Source organism: Haliaeetus albicilla, chromosome 8, assembly GCF_947461875.1.
Source record: "Haliaeetus albicilla chromosome 8, bHalAlb1.1, whole genome shotgun sequence".
NCBI lineage: Eukaryota > Metazoa > Chordata > Aves > Accipitriformes > Accipitridae > Haliaeetus > Haliaeetus albicilla.
Genome location: NC_091490.1, coordinates 19,002,660 through 19,023,595, shown reverse-complemented (window position 1 = coordinate 19,023,595; position 20,936 = coordinate 19,002,660). Strand labels below are relative to the sequence as shown.

At 40.0% G+C, this 20,936-nt stretch overlaps 1 protein-coding gene across 3 annotated transcripts in view; it reads left to right on the top strand.

Moving 5' to 3' along the window:
• Positions 1–20,729, top strand: part of TGFBR3 (transforming growth factor beta receptor 3) — a 125,336-nt gene extending 104,607 nt beyond the window's left edge. For 2 of the 3 annotated variants that reach the window (XM_069789219.1, XM_069789218.1), the window contains exons 11-17: positions 94–225; positions 485–652; positions 3,352–3,651; positions 4,529–4,649; positions 8,573–8,608; positions 10,687–10,794; positions 16,941–20,729. In XM_069789219.1, the coding sequence (XP_069645320.1) occupies positions 94–225; positions 485–652; positions 3,352–3,651; positions 4,529–4,649; positions 8,573–8,608; positions 10,687–10,794; positions 16,941–17,059 (984 nt within the window). In that variant the 3' untranslated portion in view covers positions 17,060–20,729. The remainder of the gene's footprint in view (positions 1–93; positions 226–484; positions 653–3,351; positions 3,652–4,528; positions 4,650–8,572; positions 8,609–10,686; positions 10,795–16,940) is intronic. The other variant, XM_069789220.1, reaches the window with a different exon arrangement.
• Positions 20,730–20,936: the final 207 nt, after the last annotated feature.

Below are 20,936 nucleotides of genomic sequence, written 5' to 3'. Positions count from 1 at the left end.
GCATTGGTCTGAAGAGAGAAGAAAATGATAAGCATGAAGAGAGAATGCTCAGTTATCACCTAATTTTATGCATTTGCAATACCTTTTGTGCAGATTGTCATTCAGCTGTCATCACCAGCTGAAAGCAGTGGCTTTGATGATGATGACATGGAATCGGGTGATAATGGATTTCCAGGGGATGCTGATGAGGGAGATGTTGCTTTCTCAAGCTCACCTGAAATAGCGGTATGTTACTCTCAGGTTTGCACCTGACAATAGAGAAATGCCTATCGTAATAGGCACTTCACATAAATTATATTAATTGTATAGCAATTGATTTGTCTTTTAACACATTTCTTCTCACTTCTAGTTCTTGTGACCCTGTTGAAGATTTGCACTAAGTAGATGGAACATGGGTGGGCTCCTATTGTAGACTCCAAATTTGTCCTTATCCAGCTACCACTCCTGACTCAGGATGTTATTGTGTTGGTTTTTTTCATTTCAGTTTAATTGCACGCTGCACCAGCCAGAGGATGACAGAGGCATGTTCTGGCCTCCTGAACCACGCATCGCCAATGTGACCTTCAACATGGAGCTGTACAAAACAGATCTGTTCCTTGCTCCCTCCCAAGGACTCTTCTCTGTTGCTGAGAATGGGCCAGTATATGTAGAGGTAACAAACTGAAAAAGGCTTTCAAATTAAAAGGAAACATTTTGCAAGGCTGTGCAACTGAGCCAGATCTGGTTTTGTCCATTGAGAGGTCTCATTGTGCAGTTGCTTTAGGCAGACAGGTAGGTACTTCAGTAACTGTGGGGTAAGAAGCAGGACAATGTTTTGAGTCAAAACCAAAGGGTTCCTACAAAATAGATGAATCTAACTGCAAGGTAAATTGGTCATTCTTGCCAAATCTGCTTTTCTGTGCAGAACTTAAAGTGGTCTCTCAGCTCTTGCTCTGAACTGGCATTTCCTGATGAAGACTTCAGGGTTGATTTATTGGGTAATATGGCTGAACCTCATCTGAAAGATGTAGACATGCAAAAAATGATTACAAGTGTCTGTCTTCCATATGCTGGTGTTCTCGGGTTACAAAGTTAGTGTAGATTCTGATTTCTCTCCAATCCGCTTACAAACACCAGTTACAATCCTTTTGAATGCTATCACATGAGAGATCTAACAGCTTTAGATAAATAAGACCAGCAAAGTCAACAGCCACATACACTTGACTTCAGGTGCATTTTGGACCTGGTAATATTTCCATGTGTTGCGAAGTTGCTTATGAAATCTGGAGAATTTCAAACCAATACAGTTAGTATTTCTAAAGATAGTCACGTGAATAGAATTTTGCATTTTTCAGGTAACAGTAGGCTTTAATAAATACAACATTGGCAATGAAGTGGTATCGCCAGTTTATAGATGAGTAAATCAGGAGTGGTGAGCTATGGGCTTATAAGACTGGGAAAATGAGTTTATTGACTGAAGCAGTGCTGTGCCATGTTTGCCTTGCCCAAGTTAGTTCCTCTTTGTGAGCCCACATTACACATGATAAGCATAGTGGCCCATTTGACATTGGTGCAGTTTTCTTCATTATTTCAGTGTGTTGTGTCTCCCTCATTCTCTACCTGGTGAAAAGTACTTAAGACAGTTGAAGCAAAAAAAAGAAATGTGTCACGCTGAGTTAAGAATTTGTTTATAAGACACATTATTTTTTTCATTTGGATAAAACCAGCTGCTTCTTTCAGCGATCTGGGATGAATCCCCCTGGCTCTGAGCCCTCTGGATTTATCTGGTTCTGGAGCTGTTTATTCAGACAGATGTTCTGATTTCTTCATCACCTGTCCTGGCAGAAGCCTTTGTTTGCTGTTTCTCTTTCTTGCACCGTGGAAAATCTGTATCAGTTTTGAACTTCTGTGACTCCATTTTTAGCTGACAGATTTTTTTTTTTCATTTTTTGTTTCTGTTTTGCTTTTGTTATTAACAAATATATTTGAGGGTTTTTGGTCAATAAATTGCTTAGGTCATAATCTGTAAGAACTCTTTATCTCCCTTTTCCTTCTCTGCTAAAAATGTTTTTTTGCATTGGAATCTTTTGGCTCTTTTTTATTTTGTTCTCTGCTGTCATTTTCTCATATTTTGGGCTCACCTTTCTCCAGTAGTTCTCTTCTTTCCTTGAGATACCATTCATCCTTTTATTTACCTGATGGTGTTTCATGATGCTGTAGTATGCCTGTCCTCCGTGCTGTAATTGCTTTTTTAACTAGTTTACACCATTAACTTGTTTACCTGTTGGTGTCTTGACTTTCATTCATCAGTCTTTATTTCTGTTCTTTTTAGAAGATGGTCTTTCTTGCTTAGATGCTTCAGCATATCCCTTCATCTCTAATTTGACTGCTGCTCACATAAGGGAGAGGAAGAAATGAGAAATGCCTTTATTCACTGCGCAACTCGTAGCATCCAAAAATTTCTGTATAGACCACAGGAAAATTTGGCAGGCTCTTCCTTAAATATACATGCAGCACATATGGATTAAGTACACATTTAAGGCACATTTCTTCTAAGAAGGAAATTATTTCTTGTGGAACTGTTTTCGTCAGGCAGTTTTAATGGTTAGGCACAACGCTTATGTTGTTTATTAAGAGCAACACGCTTAGTTTGTTACAAATTCCATTTAAATTTTTTTCCTAATTATTCTGTAGCATTTGTTGTCTGTATTCCAGTCCAACTGAATAACATCAGTGCCCTGGAAGCTTGCAGTCTTAATTATTTCTCATAAAAGAATATGAATTTCAGACTTACAATAAACTAAAAGGATCATTTCACAAGAAATTACAGCTTTTTAGGAGGCTTCTCTGCTCCTCCAGTCTAGGAATGCCACCCACACATCAGACCATGACCTCCTCTCTGCCTCTGCATTCCTATCCTGGCTGGGGGTGGGTACTCTGTTGTGTCTCTTGCTTTTATTTTTTCTTTTCTTTTTCATTAAAGTTTCAAACAGATACAAAGACATGGAATTAGTAATTGACTTTCGTACAGCTCTGTTATAGCCTGTGTATCTAAGGGAAGGAGCACCATCTCAGGTGGCAGTCACAGTCATTAACTACGTGTCTGATCTGGACTGGGTTTTTCATCTGCTTTTGGAAAGATAAGGGATTGCTGTATTTATGCACAGTTATACTATTAAACAGCTGCTGGTTTTGAAAGCACAGATTTTCTGTCTCTCAGTTTGACAGTCTACCCTTAACGTTTAGCCTTCAGAATAGTTCAGATTGGAAGTGGCACTGGAAAACTGCTTAAAAAATCTTTGAAAATGTTAATGAAATGTGAACTAAAAATGTCATTTCTGAGATCTTACTATCTCTTTCTTTTTAATGCAGGTGTCTGTGACTAAAGCTGACAGATCCTTGGGCTTTGCCATTCAAACATGCTTTGTTTCCCCATTTTCAAATCCAGATAGAATGTCTGACTACACCATTATAGAAAACATTTGTCCTAAAGATGAATCTGTTAAATTCTACAGCATTGAGAAGGTGAACTTTCCGATACCACATGCACAGAAGGACAAAAAAAGATTTAGCTTTGTTTTTAAACCAATGTTCAACATCTCACTGCTCTTTCTTCACTGCGAGTTGACTTTGTGTACAAATAAAGACAAAGATGCTCAAGGACTGCCAAAGGTAAGTAATTTATTAAAGTATAAACTTCTAATTTAGGTAAAAATATGATATTTTTTTCATCTGAACTTTGAAGTGAATAAACAGTTTTCTGTGGAATTGATGTAGTGACGTGATATCTCTAGGCTCAAAACTTTTAATAGGTAAGAGTTATGATGCTATGCACTTTGACCGCATAATTTACAGTTTCTGTTTAAATTTCATTAGATGGTTATATGGGATAAATAGAAATTGCTTTTTATTACACAAGTGGTTCAGATTTATCTTTGCTACCCACATCACATCCATATCCAAAGTGCAAACTATGTTAGCTTTAGTTTCCAAAGACATGCATCGTATCAGATAATATTGAAATCTGATTGTTACAAAAGAGAATTGCCAAATTTTGTTACAAAAGAGAATTGCCAAATTTTGCTTTATATCTAATGGAAATGGCTGTAAATTAGTTGTTCAAGAATGTGTTCTAAGAATTTGGAATTTATTTTCACTTTGGGGTTTATGCACATCCCCCTTAAAATTATTCTTTTTTTTAAGATGATTTGTCATTGTTGATCAACACATGTGTTGGTGGCTACAGTTTTGGCTACTGGATTTTTTAAAAAACATTTATCCTAAAATAAAATAATTACTACCATTTAGTTTCAATTGTGACACTCTCGTAAAGATTAGAGGATCCTTAATGAAGGCAAAGGTTGCGTCCTGAAGCACAGCTAAATATGACCTTTGCCAGTACATTACAGATGGGTTGTTTGGAGCTTCTCCTCCTTTTTTGGTAAATAATATAGGATAAAACTGATGATGAGGCAACTGTGCAGCTGGCACAGCTGTCCTGGCAGACGGGTCACTCTCTGACCTCGCACACTCGTTTTTCCACTCGCAGTGCATTCCTCCTGATGAAGCTTGCACCTCTCTCAATGTGAATATGATCTTGGCCATGATGCACAACAAGAAAACCTTCACCAAGCCACTTGTTGTAATAACACATGAAGGAAAACCAGAAGGTATGAAAACGAACTTGAACTGTTTAATAAAACTATATATATTATATTGTGTAATGTACAACCGCTTGAAATGAGGGAGTACTCCAAGTATGTGGCATTGTATAATCTTGTGGTGATACTGTGTTTGTAAGATGTTATTTGTTTAGACATTTTCCTGGCAGCAATCATCATGGCAGTTCATTACCCTTTTTTAACTGTCTTTATTGATCTTTGGACATGTAGTTTTGCCAGGCATTGAGAAAGGAATACCATACTAGACAATAATACGGGTTTCAGAAATATGAATATAGCAGTAGCACTTCCAGCAGCTTCTTGTTGCCCAGAGATCAAAGGCAGTGCTCTGCTCCCTGCTGTATCATTTCTTTATTGTGCTTGTAAATATGTATATTTAGGAATAACAACAATGGAATTGGTAAGTATTGAGGACACTAAAGCCTGATAAGTTTGTTAAGCAAAAGGGTGGCCACTGGAGAGAGAGTCATTAGACTGTTAAACTATTAAGAGCAACAGATGAGATGCACAAAGGTATTTTAGCTCCACTTTGGTGGGACTTGTTTGATTATGTAATCTTTATGGAATAAAACATGTGCGTGGCTAGTAACTCTTTTTTCGTAGTGAATTCTTCTGACAACAGCATCAGTCATGTTTTGATGCATTCATAGAAGAAAACGTGCATTATCTTTTCTTTTTGTATTAGCATGGGAGTTTAATCAGAAGCTTCAGTGGCTTCACGTGCTCATCAAAATCTTCCAATTGTGTCCAAAGGCTGTTTGACCTTTGGAATGCTTTTTCGGGAGTATCAAAAGGTTGGGGATCAGAAGTCCTCTAACCTCTCATACAGTGTGTGCTTTTTAGTCTTTGAACAATTTAAAGCACCGTACAGTATTGCTAGGGGACATAAGCAACAACTGTTTCTGTTTAACTCTGCAAGTCAGCTCATGTTTAGTTTGGGGGTTTTTTTACAAATTTCTTAATAAAGATCAAATCCACTATGAATTAAAGGCAAGTATTTGATCTGTTGGTGTGGTACAATTAAAACTGTGCTTTGGGCCTGATTCTGCACTCTTTGCAAAGCTCTCATTTTTTTTTCAGTCGTTACTCTATTGGGAATGAGTAAATCCTGCAACTGAAGTTCAGCTTTCAATAAACAGACTTGTACTCTGAGCTCTCTTGCCCTTCCGATGTGTGGAGCATTGTGCGCAGCTCCTGTCGCAGGCTGGACTCAGAATGTTGTCTTTGTCAGAGGCACAAGGTCTTAGTGTGCAAAGATGAGCTAAATTTATAAAGATTAGTTACAAGACAACACTGTGATAGAGTATTTTGTTGCATTGTGGGTGATTTAGTCTAATTGTGGGATGTTTGGTGGAAATCTCCCCAGCATATCGCAGCTTTCAGACATAATACAAAGTGGCACATTAACAACGTAGCTTTGTTGGTATGCAGTTGTTCTGCAGTGAATCAAGCAGCTCCTTTCTAAAAGCCAAATGCCATTGTTGGCCAATACGTGAACCTAAGATTTGGAGAAGAAATTATGTCGCATTACTGAACAGGAGAATTTACATCTTGGAGGTCGTGTTCTTAATTTTCTTTCACGTGAACAGGCCAGCTTTCATCGTTGTAAACCATATTATGTGAGTTACTGTCATTGGATCTGCTCTCCAAGCCAAATGTAGAAATCATGTGCTTGACATTTCAAAAGTCAGAACAAGTTGGTCATTGCAAAGGTGTTGTCTTTTTTTATTCAGACATAAGCTTATGGCTGTCATTGACTGTAATAGAAATCACAACAGTATATCTAAAAGAGAATAACTCTTCCTCCCCTCCTAATTTTGTTATTTACAAGCTCAGTTGCCTGCATTATTGCAGTAGATCCCAATGGAAGTGTCTAAAACCTAACTCCATGCCACATTTCTTTCCCTTTGCATTCCTGCATTTCACATACACGCTCTCCCCCACTTCAGTGAAAGGTGTATGGGTGGCCATTTAAATGCTAGGAAATACGTGTTCTTCTGTTGAAACGATCTACCAATGTCATTGTTCTGATTTTTGCTAGGTGTGGAAACTTTAGATTATTATTTCTACAGCAAAAGGACACAGGTCATAGAAAGGAGGTCAAGTGAGCAGCTAATAAATGTCTCTATCCTACAAAGGTATAGAAAATCATGATAATTTCTAAAGGTTAGCTGCTGATGTTTTTAAATTAGATGCTTTTCCTGGACCTCAAGAATTCCCACTGCTTCTGTGTTGCTCTGAGCAAACCACGTTAAAATACATGTAAGAACTGGGTGGCTGGGGAGAATTGATAATGGGCTACACAGCCTATCATTAATTACCAGGCTTTATATTCTCTGTAGAGAGGCCAATGACAGAATAAGCATGGAAAATTCATTCTCCCGTCAGCTCAGAAGGCATTTTCTTGGCACTTGGAATATGCTAGTGGAGTGTTTGAACAATCTGATAGTGCCCTTACCCATGTTTGTACTGTTCAATGCTCCTTGGTTTCAGTCCAGCCCTCCTCACAAATCTTACATTCAGTTACGCTTTTGCTGTTATGTGCGCTTGACGACTTTCCAGCTTATTTGTGCATGCACACACCCACCCCTCTATGTCCTCACCTGCTTCCTACTACTGTTCCACCTGTTTCCTACCATCCTGCCAAGAGTGATCTGGAAGAGATACTCGTGTGTTGGAACAAGTGACAATAATGCAGTTTAAGAAAAAAATACTTTTTTGGATATTGTTGGCACATGTGTCTCAGAGTCTAATGATCTTATAGGCTATTGCTGGCAGTTTAGTGCTGCCATTTGGGTTCTAGAAGTTAGAAGCATAGTCTTGGTTTAAGAATACTTTAAATAAATAAATGTATTTATTTTCAGTATTTTTGAGCCGCTATGTTTACATAGCAGTTAAACTTTTTTTTTTCCAGTTGCTAAAGATACAAAAACAAGTATTGGGACACTGTCTTATCAAATCCTTGTACAGCTGTTGCACTGAACACACTCAGATATGCCAGAATTTAAATGAGATCCGTAGGTTACTGGCCAATCCAGAAGCAAACTGCAGCTAACCAAACAGGTCATCAGGTCTGAAGCCAGAATCTCTGGCTCTTCTGCTTGAGGTGGCATTCTTGGAGAAAGATAAGAGAAGCCAGTTCATAAGGGAAAATTCTTCATTTTTTTCGCATATGTTTACTTGTCTCTTTCTGTTACATGCTGATAATGATGATGATATTTGATATTCTTGCCAAGAATAATAGCTTTGATATAATAGCTATGATCTTTTATTTCCTATATATAATTAAAAAACAAAACAAAACAAAAAACCCACCGAACTTCCAAGACAGAATACCAAGCAAGACTCAGGAAAATGTGTGAATCAACACATACTCATGCAATTTGGACAAAGCAGTGTGTATCATGCCATAATACTGACTTTTCCTTAGAGGTGATAGCAGCGTTTGATTTTATTTTTTTTTTCTTGTGATTTAGCATGCTGTTATCTCATGTTTGTGATTAGTGACTAATCAGATGAATGTAATCACCTTAAAACAGCCTTTGCAATCCGTGCTCTTCAAGACCTCCACATAGGGACAACCAGAGTTACTGTGGGTCAGACCTGATGACATCTGGGTGAGAAAGGTTGCAGTGTACTTGCCAGCAAAATATATGATGCATGAACTATACTGTAGATAAGTTCCCCTGAGAAATGATCAATATATGAATAGAGTTTTTCTAAGCTGAGCAAGATTATTGAATTCAGGCTTGTTTTCCTGAAGTTCCTTGTTTGTAAAAATTATAATTAATGTCTTTCTGTCAGATCAGATCCTGAAGGTTGCTTACGTAGTTTGTAGGCTGTATGTGGAACTGTGATTAATGTTTTGTGGGTTTTGTGTTTTGTTTTTTGTTGTTTTTTTTTTTAATTAGATCCTTCCCTTCCAAAGCCAAATGTGAGACAGCAACGTAAGTGACTCTTAAACCAATCTCTTTTAAGCCTTAAACTTTTGCCTAGAAAGTGTTAGATCAATGAAGAAAATTATCTTCAAGCTTTCTGAGAGTGTGTGTGTCTTAAATTCTGGGACAGAACAGAATTCTGACTGTATTGCTGATTGAGAGATTCCCATTGGGATTTAGAGAGAAGGGCTGACCTCTTGTGTATGTGAAAATCAAATTTGGGAAGATATCAAGATTCTCAGCCTTAGCAGGTTCATTTGCTGATGTGTCTGTTTTATTTCCCCCTTCTCTGCTGAGGCCACTGCTTCCCAATACTAGGGTTTTAGCAGCAAGGCCATCTTATGGAGCTCCTGTGTCCTACTCCAAGCCTCACTCCTACCCTGCACTGCAGCTGGCCAGTGACTTTGGCACCAGCAGTTACAGGTCATGCTGTAGATGAGATTACCGACTTGATACAGATTAATTTCTTTGGGTTTTTTTTTTGTCTTGGCATAGTGAATTAACCAGGGTCAATTACTGATCCACGAAGGGAAGAAAAGGAAAGAAGCAGGACTAGAAGACAATAGTTAACAGGAAGGTGAAGATGATTTGTAGCCAAAACCAAGAATGAATGGAGAAAAGGGAAGATGAGAAGAGGAAGTGCAAAGAAGGTTTTTTCCTCTACACCTGTCCCTGTGTCTTTGGGACTAAATTTGCTCAAAATAGCAAGGGGAATGAGAAATTATGCTTCTGCCACTTCAGTCTCCATGTGACTTTTTCCTCTCCACTAAGTTTCCTCCTAAGAGGGAAGGACACTGGCTAGTGCCTTGTGGAAAAAATAGTTGAGTTTAGGAGAGTCTTTTCAGTTTTTATTTAAAATGACTAGATGTGTCCAAAGGAATCAGAAATAGTCTCATAGAAGAAATGGGAGAAAAACCTTCTAAGCCACTGTCTGTCAGGTGTTGCATGTGCAGACTTGCTCGCAGGCACCCAGAAATGGGTCCTGAAGGCCCTTGCCAACAGGAACTGCTGGAGAAGACATTTGTCAAAAGGGGAAAAGGGGAATGGCCCTTAGGATCTCAGGAGCTGTTGGGCTGGGGGATGTTCATAGGGACATCTGCTGGATGCAGGAATGTGTAAAGTGAGGGTGTTGGTTGTGTTTTGAGAGCTGAAATTCCACTGAAGGATACTACAGAGAAGATCCAGTCAGCTCATTTCCTGGCCAGCTTAGTAAAATGTTATTCATTGGGCTAAGCCATTTTGTGCACTGGGAGACGTTAAAAATACTGAAACTAGAATTCAATTTTGTTAGAAGAAAGTTCCCCAAATGATTGCTAAAAGAGTGATTTGGTTGGTTGTTTGGGGTTTTTTTTAAGTATTTCTAATCACCAAAAAGAAAAACACAAAAGCTGAAAGTTTCTCTGTTTGGATGGTTAATGTTGGGGGGAAATACATCCAGGAACCAGATGCTGTTACCCTTGAAATGGTACTGCAAAAGGGCCTCTCCCCTAGAAAGTGATTTGTGTGTGTGTGTGGTTCTATTTTTGTGTTCTGGAATTAATTTCAGTTATTGAAAGCATTGCCAAATGTGAAAAACAATTGTTTCTATTTATGTTTTCGCTGACTTTTTGCTGGCATCTCTTCCCTCTTAACAGCAGTTCCGTTCTCCACCTAGATTTCAGACTGAACTTGCAGGAGATGTAGGGGAAAGTTTGCTTGAATGTTAACGCATTTAAATGAAAAGCATCTTTTGCCAAAAATCTCAGCCTTTTTATAAGACATTTTTAAGATAAATGGATATTTAATTGAAAGCAAGTTATTAACAGCCAACTGAAAATGCTTAATTTTTGCAACGTTTTCCAGATTTGGGTGTGCTGAGCTGGGCTTTTGCTTTGTGATGTGGAACAGTTGCTTGGACTGAAGCCAGTCTCTGAAAGCATCACTTTTATTTCCTTGATGCAAATCTGCTAGTGTGTTCCTTAAAATGGTGCTTAATTAACTCTGAATTTTTAAAAAACTTTTCCATGAAAGTGCAAGGGTGAATTTTCATAAAGCAGTATTTGCAACTGAAGGTAAAAAGTCCTTATTGTGTGTGTTTACCTTTGTAGCTGTGTTCTATGGTCTGGACACGCTGACTGTCGTGGGCATTGCCTTTGCGGCATTTGTAATTGGAGCCCTGCTAACAGGAGCACTCTGGTTTATCTACTCTCACACAGGTAAGTATGAGCGCTCTTACAGACCTTGGTGCAAATCATGCCACAGGAAACGCAGTGTGGTCTGAACTCTTGCAAGGTGGGAGGAAAGGGGAGGGGGGCCAGCTGTCCTGGACTTCTTTTTCCTCACTCTCTGTTCTTGCTAGGGTGTTTTCCAGCAACTTCTCCCATGAGCCTGTTGGTGTGTATCAGCAGATTGATACCTGCCTTTCCCTAAAGGGAGGTGTTATGTGTGATGAACATGATTTAAAATTTGCTAAAATAATTTTAAATGCGAATCTTGAAAACTCAGCTGGGACATGAGTGAAACTGAGTATTCCTGGCTTGTGCATTATCAGTAGTAGCATCTCTGTATTTCAAATTTAGTTAACATTTCAGTTAATGGATCCCTTTTGGTGCCCATACTCCTTTTTAAAAAATTTTCTGCAGTTTCTAAATTAGGCTGATGTGACTGTGAATGTGATGTGATCGGTACAAGGAGTGGGCCAAATGCCTAAAAGAATGCTTTATTTACATGGACATATTCTGAATATAATGTTTCTTGGGCCTTGATTACATAGAATTTTTTGATTACATAGAATTTTTGCCCCAATTATTTATTCCCCCATTCTTTAACTGTGACACTAAATTGGTAGTAGTCATATGTAATCTCACTTAATTGTGTCCAACCAAATAACCAGGAGTGTGCCTGAATTGGTGCAGCCTTTAGGCATAGATAATTTTTCAGTATCTCCTCAGAATTTTTTTCCATACTAAACTAAGTTAGCAGAAATCCAAGACTGTATTGGAAGAAGAGTGAGTTTTGGGAGCTTGCTGTTGCATGTAATCTGCAAGGTGGTACAGACAAAGACTGGACACTGATGGGGCCTCAATTTGCAGCATCTGACCTTGGCTGCTTGTGGATTATGGGATATCTCAAGATCCCTACAGCATGATGGACTCCCAGCTATTTCCACTTTTGACCTCGCAAGACCCTACAAAGATCTCTGGGAGGTGGGGAGAATGTGAGGTCAATTACTCCAAACCTGTGCAGCTCTGGAGTACTGGAATGCTCCCATAGCCCACCGCAGGGGTTTTTTGGCACCTAAAATTTCATGGAAGCTATTTAGCAGTGAGAATCCAGCCCTGTCGGGTCAGAGCGTCTGTAAATATTAAGACCCGGGAGCTTTTGTTAATTTGGGGGGGGAAGTGGTTTTTTTCCAGTTGGCAGTACAACAACTTTGTATAAGCAGTTTAATACTTCTCAATGCATCAGCTGTGCATGAAGCTTGTTTGGAATTGAGGCAAATGTGGAACATTTAAAGGTTGTGATAACAGGTATAAATAGTATAATTCTGCCTCATATACTACTGAAACATTGTGGAAGAAAAGTAAGTGCAATTTCAATGAGTAAATGTGTAAGTTAAGAAGGTAATTTCCAAATCTGTAGCCTTTATTAACAAGAAATTAAAACGGTTGTTAAGTTAATATCGTTAGTCCTGCATTTGTGGAAGTTCAATCTCTCTTTGTATGCTGAACCATCTATAGACACATGTTGTGTGTCAGTAGTCAAGGAACACTGGGAAGCCAACATGATAAATCCTTCAGCCACAACAGGACTTGGACCAATCCCATTAAAAGAATTACATTAACAAAGTACATCAGTCATAGTGACCACGTATAAGTAGTGGAGAGGGCAGCAGAGTGCAGTGAATGCTCTGGCAGGGGCAGTCTCTTAGAGGACAACTGCTGTGGCAGACAAGATAATCCAGCTGCAGTGGAAATATTTTAAAGCTGTCTGCAGACTTTTATTAAAATAAGGAGGAAAAAAAAAGATAATCTACACAGTGGCTGTCTTTTGCCATTAGAGAATTCATGCATTGCTGAATCGTGTTCTGAAGTACCACATTTTGTTGCAAGTAGCACTGGGTTTCTAACACATGATTTAGACCAAAGGCTGGAATATACGAGTTTGTTCTACAACTGTTTTTTGGTGATACTCAGAGCATGGACAAAAGCTACTGCTAGTGGAGAATGGCAACTTGGCATGTATGAAGTAAGGTGTTTTTGTTGCTGTTGTGCTATATGCAATACAGAAAAAGGCCACCTTTTTGCCAGTAATAAGAAGGTTTGCCGCTACGCTTTTATCAGTATGTTTCTACTGGCAGACTTGTTCTAGCATGGAGAAGGCTTTACATGAATGAGCTCTCTTGTTCATCTTGATAGGCCGTTAACATTAAAACCTCAAACAATTGATAGTAGAAAAGAACTACAAAATAAGTAGAATTTCATCTCCAAGTATTGAACAAGGATTGTTGAATTTTTTTCATGTAGGGCTTTTGCTGATTCCAGTCATGAAAAGCATGCCAAAGCATCAAAATTGTACTTTAGAATACTCTAAATTCTCTGAAATTTCAACATGGAGTACAGATGTCCTAAGATATACAAGTAGTAGGGGAAGAGAGAGGAGAAGCTAGGATTACAGCAGAGGAGGAATTTTAGCTGACTTTTCTGCAAAAGGACTCCATATTTTTGATCCTTTCTGAAGTCAGTTAAAGGATGTGAAAGGTGGCTGAAGGCTTTCCACAGCAGTGTTGGTCCTGCCTGGAGAGGACCCAAGAACAACAGGAAAGTAGCAGACATTTGCCACAATTAACCCAGTTTACCTGGGTGTCTTATGAAGAAGCAAAAATTTTGCAGTGTGCGTGTGTACAGAAACCCTTTAAAATTTAACTATAGAAGTATCTATCAATGTAATATGTCTTAATAGGGATAATTGACTATGTTTAGGAAGGGACATGCACAAGTCTGATTAGTTAATGGGACTGGTTTAGCAGAGAACATCAGTTGCTTCATTCTCTTAGAAAGCGTGCTTTCCTTCTCCGGGCAGTGTTGCAAGTTAAGAGGATGAAATGTTCCAAAATCTGAGCAGTTAAAAGCGTCCCTCCTCCCCCGGTTCTCCCTTTTTTATGGGATCTGATTTAAAATAAACTGACATAGCAACCAATTATATTTGGCAAATGGAGATAGAAAAGCAAACATTCAGACTTCCTGGACAGGGAGTACAACTGGCAGCTTTCCTAAGTGTGAATAATAAAGTGCATGTTGTCGCATTCAGATGGGTAGAAGCTTGTTTACTGTCAATAGATGAGACATGTCCATTTTGAGCAGTTCTGGTTCAGTAACATGAGGTACATGAAGCTGTTTACACAAAAAAGACAGATGGGGAACACCTCTTCAGTTATAGTTTACATTTCTTTACATCCTTTTCATGAATATTCTTTAAAAAAAACTCCACTACAGATTAGCTAGGAGTTGAGGAAATAAAATGCAGGAAAACCCAGCCAGTCCAGATGTAGTTGCTACGCTGTGTTCATAACATCGCTGGGATTCGGATCTTTTTTCCCTGAGGACATTGAGAATTTGTTATTGTTACACCAGGACCACTTGTTGATCAGAGCTGCTGATTGTGCTCTAGAAATGAGGTGCTGCAGAGGCAGTTGTGTTACCGCGGAGGGAAGGGGGCTCCCATCCCAAAGCGAAGGGAAGGTGCCTCCTAAGACGCTTTCCAGAGGAGCCGGGAGGAGTAGAGCAAGCTGTCGGGCTCGCCCGGGGACTCCGGCACTGCGGTTGTCGCTCTGCCATAAAATAAAAACAACATGTGTTTAGCTTATAAATGAATTTCTGGGTAAATGCATACAGATTGCATTGACGTGCTGAGGCTGACGCAAAGCCGTGTGTGATCATGCGGTTTGTAAGATGGGTGACGGCGGAGCTGCGAGGAGAGCCGGCGGGAGGGCGCGGGGGCCGGGGGCCCCGCTGGGGGAGCGCAGCGCCCGCCCTTCCCTGCGCGGCTGCGGCGGCTTCGCCGTGCGCTGCCGGGGCAGGGCTTCGCCGGCTGGCTGGTTTCTGATAAGCGCTTGTCTTCGCTTGTTTTGTTTTAATGGAAGGGGGGGTTGCTTATCACGGCCTTCGTAAATATATCCTGTGGCAGAAAAGGAAGGAAGACTTGTACACAAACAGCTGCGGGAGAAGGGAGCGAGTCGGGAGGGGAAGGCATCCAAACAAGGCTTAGGAAAGCTTTTGCCGCATGATGACACAGACATTGATTTGATACAGTTTATTCTGATGGGCTGCAAAGCCACTTCCAGTGCAAGGTAGAGCTGAAACTTGGTTTATTTGCAGACGGCTGGGGGTAGACTCTGACCTGCTGCATGTGAGCAGAAATCCGCTGCTCGTGGACGAGCTACGTACTTATTTCTTACACTGGGAAAAAGAGACTCAAAATCTGCTCGCAAGAGTAAATGCTGGACGGAGTGCTGAATTCAAGAGCGAGATCCTCACCCTCTTTTTAAATATTTCATTGGCCTCCTGGGTGAAGTGGTTTAGTGGCTTTTTTTAGTTTGTTGCTTTTCTGTCCTGTCCCGTCCCTTCTTTCCTCCCCATTCCTAGACCAGTGGGGTGTAAGGCAAGAGCTGTGTGTCGTGGGGCCTTATGTGCATTTACAGCTGTGGCTGCAGCGCGAGCTAGCAGCGAGCCTGCTGGTTTCCATTACAAAGAGCACTTGCAACCTCTGCTGTGAGAAATCCTCAGATCTCCTTTGTTTGTAGCAGACCTCTGAATGCTGAGCAGCCTATGGCAGGACATTTTTTGGCCCGAGACACAAAGCGTTAAAGGCACGCTTCCTCCGCGGCCGCATTCCCGAGGAGCTCGGGGCTCTGGCAGCTGGGCAGCAGCACACAGGGCATGGGGATGTGCCAGAGCAGCTCCTGTGGGAGGAAGCTGGCTCGTCCCTGCTCTGTAACCCTCTGGATGCAGGCTGTGCCTCCAGCCTTCAGCCTGTCGCTGAAGCAACAATCGCTGTGGACAAATCCTGAGCAGGGAAGAAAAATTGGACTCTGCAGACCTGGCCCATGGCGTCAGGTTTCAGATACCCTAGGGCAAGGTGAAGCAGGGAGATCTGCGTCACTATGAACTCATGAGGCAGGAGATGTACCAGCCTTTGATTTTTCCCAGTCGTTCCTGCCCATGATCCAGCAAAATACTTCCGTCTTGCTCCTTTGCTGGGAAAGCAGCCGTGCTGGTGCTGGCTGCCATGGTCTGCAGCTCAAGCAGCAGCAGTCTGTCCGTGTTACTGTGCTGAGATCACAGGTTTGCATCCTGAGAGAGGAGTTCAAGGAAGGGGGCAGCCACAATGTACGTTATACAAACTTAGTCTTGCCGTCTGTTTTGAAGAGCCTATTTTGTAATATTGCTAGGGTTGCAAATTTGAGCACTGTAACTTAAAAAATGCCACAGTTACTGTTTCCTACATGGCCTCATTATGATCTTTTGGGTATAATGGTGCAATTTTTACTTCCATGCTAGTTGAGAGCTGGATTTTTTCCGTAGGATCCCAGCCACAGGTGCAGAAGGCGTGTGAGGAGAGCAGACAAAAATCTAGTGTTTATCAGGAGCCGTAAATCTGGCTTTAACTCTTAGCGCTTGATTTGGCAATCCAAATAACAAAGGGCTTTTAATTTATCATCAGTAAATAATTAACAAGAAATGGTGAGACTTGTTCTCGCTACAGGTTAGAAGTGCTATGTGTACTGTGGTAGCTATAGGGGAGCTTCCTGCTTGTTATATTTGGAGCAACTCAAGTCAAGCTTGCAGGGTAGCCTGTTGTTTTTCTACACGAAGAAAACCGGCCACATCTCAGGATATGTGGCATCCAGTTGATTGAAGAACATTGTCTTCAGCTCCGCTTTTAGTAAATATGCTGCTCTATAAACTGGCATTAAAACTAAAGCCTACGTTTCATTGGCCTTTTTCCATGAAACAGCAAAGCTATAAAATGGTCTGAGTCATGTAACGAGACCCATTTGAGTGACAGCTGACAACAGAAGATGGAAGGTGTCTATCTTGACAGTTTACATCACCTGCTTTTAAAATGCTTAAGAAAACAGCAGTATTATTTTCCCCGTGTGCATAGCAATGCTAAGGTGCCAAAGTCTCGCAACATTTTCAGCAGTACTCTGTTTGAGGTCTGTCACCCCAGATATTCATTGCATGGAAATACAAACCACCAGAAGAGGAAGACTGGGAAGGAATGGATTATTGTTTTCTATGACAACTAACATTTTCAATTTCCCTTGTCCCGACCCCACTTTTTGTCTCCTTTCCCTCAGGGGAAACAGCAGGAAGACAGCAGGTCCCTACGTCCCCGCCAGCCTCTGAGAACAGCAGTGCAGCGCACAGCATTGGCAGCACACAGAGCACCCCCTGCTCTAGCAGCAGTGCAACCTAACTCCAGGGGGAACACAGCTGAGGAGCAACATAGGAGTGCATGGGTTCAAAGGACTGTGCGTGGACATCAGCTTTTTGAAGTTAAAAGGATTGGTTTGGTTGCTTTTGAAAAAAGGAGGAGGAATTTTCAGGAAAAAAAAAAAAGACTGATTTTCTTTTGGGGAAGCCACTGTGTGTGTGAGTGTGTATATGTGCACACAATGCATGGGTAAACACAGCCTGTTGGATCTTCTATAGCATGTTATGCTACATGTGACAAAGCTACTAATTTTACAGTACTGCAACCTGTTCTAGGGGTCCATGGGCCCTCAATGTGAAATCTATGCCAGTTTGGAAAAATGCTGCTTTGTCTATATTGACTTTTTTCTTTCCCTAAACCTTCTCATTGACACAAGGTATTCATTAAGGGAATTGAACAAGATAAGCAGAACAAAGATGATCTTAGGTCTAAGCAAGAAAGCCTCGAGGTCAGATCTCTTTGGTTAATAACATTTTATTACTTCAGCTATGTTTAGCCACTTTTGAGTAGCCTTCGTTTTGTTAAGCTTACAGCTACAGCATCTCGTTTGCTTTCCTGTTGTGTTTGCAGCTTCAGGTTTCTTCCAGGTATTTTTGTTTTAATATGCATTGATTAGCTAATGGGAGAAGAGCACACTCTAACATTCCCTTTCTTCTTCTCTGGGCCAAAGCTCTTTAATGAGATAATTTTTTTTTAATCTACTATACCAAATACAGGCACACACAAATGTTAAGACAAGTAATGGTCTTATGCACTAACATAGATGTGTGTGTACCGTTAATGGCAATGTCTTTATGCAAATAGATGTGTACCTAAGTATACAGAGCTTAACTTACCACTTTAACAATGGGAAAATGAGCTCAGTGTTCCTTCCATACATAAAATATATGATGCATATATATATATATAAAAAAAAAAAAACCAACTGTCTCTTAAGTTTATAATAGGTAGATAGAGGAGATAAAAAAGGTAATTTGGTTCTAATCCTTTAGCTAGCCCAAATTCCCTTTGAAATAAGAGATGGTTTTGAGGGCAGAAAGAATGTACAGTACAGCCTGTTGTTTGTGCAGAATACTGCCTATCAAAATGAAGCTATTCTCTTAAGATGGTTGTGCAGTTGTTTGTGTCAGACTGTTGTATGAACATTGCAATTGGATGGTCCCAAAGTAGTGTTGGAATATGGAAATGGCAGAAAGGTACTAATTGTCACAGTATTTTTTTTAGTGTCATTGCCATATCTTGACCTTCAAATCGATGCCAAATGAAGAGAAGGACACTTTTAATCTGTAATTGTTTGACTGTTAAGTTGCCACTTTGTAATTGTAATGTGTTCTACTGATCCTTCTCCTTTGAGGAAAAATGAGCATTGTTTTCCTCTAAAAATGAGATGAGTAACTTTTATTAATTTTAGCGAAGGTTACCTGTGCTCTGCAAGAGGAGAAGGGAATTCATTACACTAGAGTGATAGTCTGCTCTGAAGTCTGAGCTGCAGGTTTCTTTTGCTGATTCTACACTTGTGCCTTGCTGATGCCAGGATGGTCAAAGTGCAAGATATGCAATAGATGTAAGTGCCCAGGATCAGGTGGAATATTACTCACTTTAAATCAAATCTATTAACTAATCCTGCAAACATTTGTGCATATGAGTAACTACACACATGCTCCTTGCTAGTACAAGCACATGCTCAACTCTACACCTTATAGCTATTCTCAAAGTCCATGCAGATTATCAGTGTATAGAGTTATACATATGAAAAGTGTTTTATGTTATCAGGCCAATGAGTAGTCCTGGAAACATTGACAGGATTGTCATGTAAGTGTAGTTATCCCCATGCGTAAGGGTATGCAGGATTGGCTTTGTTACGAGGTGTTGGGAGGATGAATGTGCTACCTGTGTGGTCGAAAAGAAAGCGCTTTGCCTAACCTTCAGCAGAATGTATTGTATAAGCATATTCTATGTGTAAAGTCTTTAAAGATGTCTTCAAAGAAGACTAGAGTCTTTAATTCAATCATAGCTATATTTTACTACATTAAAATTCTGTATAAAGGTATATTTAAATGTTTCAGATAAATGTAAGTTACTCTATATGAAATGTTTAATTTCAGTTACTGTGAAATTTACGTATTTTGTAAATTCTTTTCCCTGTTTTAACCCTTTCCTTCCTCAGATATTTTATTAAGTAGTTTCTCATAGGAGGTTTTAGATTTGGTTGTTGGGATGGACAGGTTGAAAACTTTTATGTAAAATAGATAATTGTATATTTTTGAGAGAAACATGCTGCATTATCAATGTTTTTTATCAAAAATTTCCTCTAATTTTAAAATAATTTACAGATTTATATTTACCTTTGGATAAACCAAAAAAATATAAAGATCAAAGATTCGATTTGTTGACTTGTATTTGAAATACAGTTTAAATTAACTGAACTTGGGGTACTCAGCTATTTAATTCAGAAATTTTAATCAATCTGAATTAATTGTCTATTGGAGGTTACCAAAACTACATGTAATTACTTAGCAGACAGAACAGCCATTTCTGCTTCAATAGAGAGAGAGAACCAAACCCGGGCATTCCCAGTTAATAGCTTTATTACAAAAATGTATAGTACTTTCCAGCAGCTGTTAAGCTGCCTGCAGTTCAGAGTACTGATATACCTATAAGCTCTACTTTATAGCAGCCGTTTGTCTCTACTGCAAGTTTCTGTGTGTGGTGCGGCAAGCTCCTGAATGTGTAACAACACAACAAAGCTACTGGTTCCCACCTCTGAGAAACATGGTCTTGCCGTGCTGGACTTCACATGGCAGATACCTGTGGGGTGTGGAAGGCCAGCGAGACACTCCTGTCCTGGTGGAGGGCTTTAAAGCAGGGCTTTGGAGGGACAGACTCAGTGGTAAATTTCCTCGTGATGGAATCGACTGCGAAGGAACTTCTTATATAAGAATGGGAGGATTGGGCTTAAGAGGGACGCCTTCTGTCTGTAAAAGCTATTAGTAACGTACTTAAACTCCAAAGCAGACTGCTCGTTGTGTCATGCATCGTCTAATCACTAACTCTAACCTTTTTCAGCATTTGGTTTTGGACATTACTATATCCATGTTTCAAGAAGTCAGATCTTTCTGTGTTAGGCTATTTTTGTAGCATTTTCCACGTGGAAATGGAATTTGCAAAATGTGTGTAGATGCTGATGATTGTAACCTTCCCCCTGCCCTTTTCTAACCGTTTCTCTCCTGTATGTACTGTTCTTTCTGTTATGTATATCTACCTCATGCTTCACAAGAAGACTGTACTGTTGGTTGTGCTGACAGCCCTTCATGTGAGGTGACTGTTCTGCCCTGTTGTTGTTTGTCATTCGTGGGGTTGTTCATAGCATTATCAGATCTTCACTGCCAGTTCCAAACACAATATTCTCACCTTTGAACAAATAAGGACATTTCTTTAAGATCCGAATGCCGGATGTTTTTTTAAATCAAACAATGGGAGAAATTTACTTGCTAATACCTGTGGCCAGTCTGAACACCCCGTTTGTATTTCATATTACATTCAGTATTTCAGAGACTTGTGGAAATGCATAGTTGTACAGTTTTGATAACCACAGTGTCATGTCATCTTAGTCTCTTGTGCATAATAAAGTATATATCAATTTATTAATAAATGATGCTGTGATTCATTTATTTGAAGTTGTACAGAGCCAGCAGCAGTAGATCAAGTTCCGTGTCACTGCCATGTCGTCATGTCCTGTAAATGGCAGTGGGAATTGTGTGTGTTAAGGCAGGATTTGCTTTTGTGTGACCACCTCCATTTTCTCCTTTCTGTGTTCTTTTATCCATTGGCTTTCATTGGCTTCTCAGGATCGTGGCTT